A 5,451-nucleotide genomic window follows, 5' to 3' on the forward strand; every position below is an offset into this window, starting at 1 on the left:
CGCGAAATGCATAATCTTTATATAGGAAGCATCCGTGGAAGCCTCAAGAATATTATCAACTCTATATCATTTTGTAAGTTTAATCCGTTTTTTTTGCTTTTTAGTAAATATTGTCTCAGAGATTAATCTCTTATAATTTCTTTTTTCGTCTAAGACCCTGATATTGTCCCAATCGAATTCATGATTGTGCTCAATTCTGTGTTCTGTAATGACGGTTTTTAAAATTTCTTAAACAAACAAATATTGGTGAGCATCGAAACTATATTAATAATATACTACTTCGCAGTCCGTCATTACACAGAATTGAGCACAATCATGAATTTGAGTGGGACAATATCAGTCTTGGATGAAGAAAGAAATTATAATAAGAGATTAATCTCTGTGGTGATATTTATTAAAAAGCAAAAAAACGAATTAAATTTACCAAATGATACAGAATTATTAAGTCCATTGTATCTTACAATAATTGAATTTTTAAGCACGATGTGCGATTCAGGAGCCGATGCGATTTCGACAACTTTATCCCAACATCGCAAAATAATCGCAATTAAAGAAAACATTCTTAAATCTGAGACAAATTATTAAATTTGCTATTGTACTTACGGGAAATATCTGTGGATATCGAAGAAGACACCATAAAAATATTCTTATTTTTTTTCCTTAATCTATTATGGACTAAAACCTGCAAACCATGAACATTCTTATTCCTTATTCATATACATGCATATAATAATTACATATTATCAACGTTTCGTTTTTTTTCGTTTTCAGAAATTTGGAAATATGTATAAAAAATAGTAAGACATTAAAGAATTTAAATTCATAAAAAAATTTCAATTACGAATAATATTAAGTAAAAGCATGACAAATATGTATAAACGAAATGTAATTACTATATGGCACAATGATCCATCGCTTCTTTCATAAAAATTGACATCAGAAATGTCTGACACTTGATCACAAATCACATCAGCAATTACGCTAATATTATGCTGTAAAATCTCAAATTTCTTAGGCATAGTGATAATATATATCATATCCAGAATACTATACAAATATTATATGAACTATCAACGATCGTTGCTAAGAAGAAAACAAATGTAACGCGCGAGAACACATAGTCAAGCGTAGGAAATTTTGGAGTGCAAGTACGAGCAATCCCGCGAATGTTCGCAATTATTCGGATGGCTTCCGGGTACACGATCTTAACGAATTATTTTTTTTATTCGTCTGTAACCTCAGATATTACACCAGTATTTTTAGATTTTGGTTCCGAACGCTGGGACAAGTATAAGAAATTTTCGAGCGCACATCGGCGATGTGCGAGTTTTCGCCATTATTCAGAAGATTCTGTGATCGTTATCTCGAATTATTTTTTTTCTATCATCAGTGATATTAGACACTGCTTTCATACTTTTAAATTTTCCCAGAACGCGAGACCGCGATCTTTGTTTAAAACGTCTGGATATACATTGGAAATTTTTGGATATATGTATATATGAGTGATCTTCAATTGTCTGTTATTTCAGTGTGGTTTACCTTTTCGTTCCAGGATTACTCCACTTCAATCACATTTCTGTAGAACTTTTTTAATGAAAATACTTGAAATATTATTTTAATTTCACTTCTTTTTTTATTATTTTTATTATAATGTGTATTTTTTTTTTTGCAAAATATACTTGACGCCTTTTTTTATATATATTTGCAATATCTCAGCATTATCAATTTTAGAAGCTAGTAATGAATAAAAGATGATCTTCTTGTCGTATACCAAATCCTAATGTTTCATAACGTGTTTCATATGTATGTATACTAAAACTTTTATAGTGTTACAGTCAATTAGAATAATAATATACATATATTACTAAATTAATTACTAAAACCAATTTGTTCAAAGACTGCACTGTCACACAGCTGTGTTATTGCCAGTATTGAATCTGTATTATACGTATATATACGTAAGTATATATATATATATATATATATATACGTAACGCAAACTATAAGTTTTCAATACTCGTATGACCCAGCTAACGCTAAATATTCTTGAAATATTCATAAAATATTCATAAATATTCATAATTTCTAAAATCCTAAAAAAAAAACATTCTAAAAGATTCCTAAAGTTCCAAAAAAATATTCTAAAAGAATTCCGGAATATTTACGGAATGTAAAAGCAACATTCAAATATCGATTAAAAATTCCATTTATATATCATTACATATTCCGAGAATATTCCATATACCATATGTTCCCCGAAATTTTAATTTTTCCAGAAATTCTGATAATCCTTGAATCAATTTTTAAAATTTTTCCTTGAAAAATATACTTGACCTTAGAACCTAATGACCCCCCTCAATGACCTTAGAACTCAATTTGAGACTTACTTTAGGCGAAATGCTGCGCTCCTTATATTATCTCCTAGATAATTCTTGTTAACGAGTAAATGCTTTCCGCCACATCTATCGGCGGAGATATATATTGCTCGCTCGCTCGCGATTTTCGTGATATACAATATTCTGAATATTTCATCGGTATTTGTATTCTGTCATGATTCTTTCACTGAATCGGAATACCTATTCGGCACATTGAGAATATGAATCGAATTTTCTATAAATATTTAGTGTTAACTGGGAACACAGCCTAATTCTATCGTTTTATAATGTTTGAATTATATTTTCAAGTATATAATAGCTCTTCAGCTTTAGCATTCCATTTTATAATAGTATATTAATTTACAAAGATGCCCATTGCTAATCAAGTCTTATTGTTAGATGAAAGATCTCACTGATCGTTTATACGTCAACTGGAATGCATTGGAAACTTCAGAAGAATACAACATTATGAGGAAATATGCCAAAAATGGTAGACGATACTCTCTAGGATACTCATGTAAGAATAAATTGTGCAATCTCTATCCGCACATCTTCTTATCTCTGCTCTTTTTGTTTTAAAAATTAATAATTTAATAATTATTAGATAATTATTTCATTTTTTTTTGGGTAGTGTATTGCTTTGTAGCTCTTTATCTGTTCCTATCAATGTCTCTTATACCGCAACTGTTGGATGTTGTATTACCTCTCAACAAATCCCGCTCTATTCTATTGACGTATCCAGGATATTACTTTGTCGATGAAAGAGAATACTTTTTCTATATCTTCTTTCATGCTATCGTAGCCTGGGAAATTGCTATGACTGGAATAGTCGCCCACGATTGTATATTTGTAACTTATGTTGAACATGTTTGCAGTATGTTTGCTGTAGTCGGGTAAGTGAATAATTTAATATGCATTGTAAACGAAATGAATATTTTTATAATTTTATTTCGATTCCACATGAAATGGATAATACCTTACAAATTGCTTGTAGATTTCGTCTTGAACATTTATTTTATAATCGCAATGACCAAGCGAAAACTATAAATACGGATGATGCATACCGCAAAAGAATCGCGTTCATTGTACATGTACATCGAAAAACTTTAAAGTAAATGTATAAAATCGAATAAAATACCATTATAATACGGTAACGGTGTAATGTGGATTTCCATTTAAAGATAAACAAATATCCGGACACAAATTCGAATCATCATTAAAATCTTATATCTCTCGTTTGTCATAGGTACGCGCAACTTCTTGAAGATACGTTTAACGTATCTTTCGCTATGCAAATATTAATAGTAACAATAGGAATGAGCATTACCTTGCTACAAGTATGTATTCATTTGTATAAAATATATATGTATGCACTATGCAAAAAATTAAAATATACTTACATTTTTTATCCTGAAGATGATGCAGCAGAACAACAGTAATATTTTAGAATCAATGAGATACGCATTATACATTATTGGTGAACTGATACATTTATTTTTTCTGAGTTTTGAAGGGCAAAAATTGATAGATCATAGTCTTCAAATACGCGACAAAATGTAAGATTTTTCTTTCTAAAAAAAAGATGTTTATCACTCATCTCACATATTTTTGTTTTCCATTCTTATATTTTATGCGAAATACAAATTTATAGATACAATAATTGTTGGTATAAAGTATCCATAAAGTCACAAAAATTAATTACATTGATAATGATAAAGACTCTTCGATTGAGTTTCTTAAGCGCTGGCAAAATTTATATTTTCTCTTTAGAGAGCTTCACTATGGTAAGACCTGATTATTACAAGCAAATAATGTTTTGGAGTTCCTTTAACGACAAGTTACACTTTTATTTTAAAGGTTCTACAAACTTCAATGTCATACTGTACGGTACTTGCATCCTTTCAATAGCTTATATTATTAGCCGGCGATTAATTGCGCTGTAGCATATCATTATCGAAAGCACATATCATCTTTGTGAAATTCTCCTCTCAATAATTGTAATTAATCACATATGTACGAAATATTTTCAATTCGTATTAAGTCGATTTGCTCGAATATCCAAGTATTATTATGTATATTGCACATGAATTTAACTTTCCACGAGTCTCTAAACGAGAAGGTTCAACTTTCAGAGAAAAAAAACCAAGCAAAAAAATGAAACTTTCTACTGATCAATATGTTTATTATGTCTAAAGGGAACTTGCAAAACGGCATAAAGTTTCGCTTTTCTTTACATTATATTTAATGTCAAAGGAATAAATGCCATTCATGCCCTACGTAAGAATTACGTGTCATACATTGCTGCGTAGAGACACACCATGATTAGTTACACGAAAACTGCAGCTGTTATAGAGGAAGCATATAACATTATATATCATCACTATTATGGATGTATGACATGTTTAATACACACAAAACATACACACACACACACGTATATTTTAAATTAATATACCAAGGGCGACAAAGACTTGAATGAAATAAAATTTTCAAGTTAGTCGACTAGACGAAGCTGTCTTTAAACTATGGATTCCAATTATTACGGAGTTGTTAAAAAAGTATCATCATTGGTTGGTCAATGGCCGTATCAGAATCCAAAAACGAAATTAATCTGTTTGAGCTTCGTGACTTTAAGCACATTTTCTATAGTTATTCCACAAGTAATTGATAACTACAATTTTTTTGATAAAATTGATTATAGGAGCATGATCAAGTGTGGATAAATAAACGTGTATTTCCAGTTGGCTAAATTCGTCCTATGTAACGGAGATATGCAATGTATATTTCAAACTATGGCAGCACATATGTTGACAATTATAACATTAGTGAAGCTATATACATGTCACTTAAACCGATATAAAGTATGTGTTAATCACGTTATGACGCTCTGTGCATCGAATTTATTATATTAATATACGTAGAGAGTATGGTATCTCGAACTATAATTCCATTCGTAAAGTACATTTTAAGTTATGAAGAAAAGTTTCACACACACACACACACACACACACACACACACACACACACACACACCACCACACACACACACACACACACACCACCACACACACACACA

General features: G+C 30.3%; 1 protein-coding gene across 1 annotated transcript in view; it reads left to right on the plus strand.

Moving 5' to 3' along the window:
- The first annotated feature begins 2,774 nt into the window (after positions 1-2,774).
- LOC105624075 overlaps positions 2,775-5,451 on the plus strand; it is a 58,073-nt gene continuing 55,396 nt past the window's right edge. The window contains exons 1-3 of the mRNA XM_012205438.1: positions 2,775-2,892; positions 3,007-3,268; positions 3,622-3,712. Of these exons, the coding sequence (XP_012060828.1) occupies positions 2,775-2,892; positions 3,007-3,268; positions 3,622-3,712 (471 nt within the window). The remainder of the gene's footprint in view (positions 2,893-3,006; positions 3,269-3,621; positions 3,713-5,451) is intronic.

Source organism: Atta cephalotes, assembly GCF_000143395.1.
Source record: "Atta cephalotes unplaced genomic scaffold scaffold00002, whole genome shotgun sequence".
Taxonomy (NCBI): Eukaryota; Metazoa; Arthropoda; class Insecta; order Hymenoptera; family Formicidae; genus Atta; species Atta cephalotes.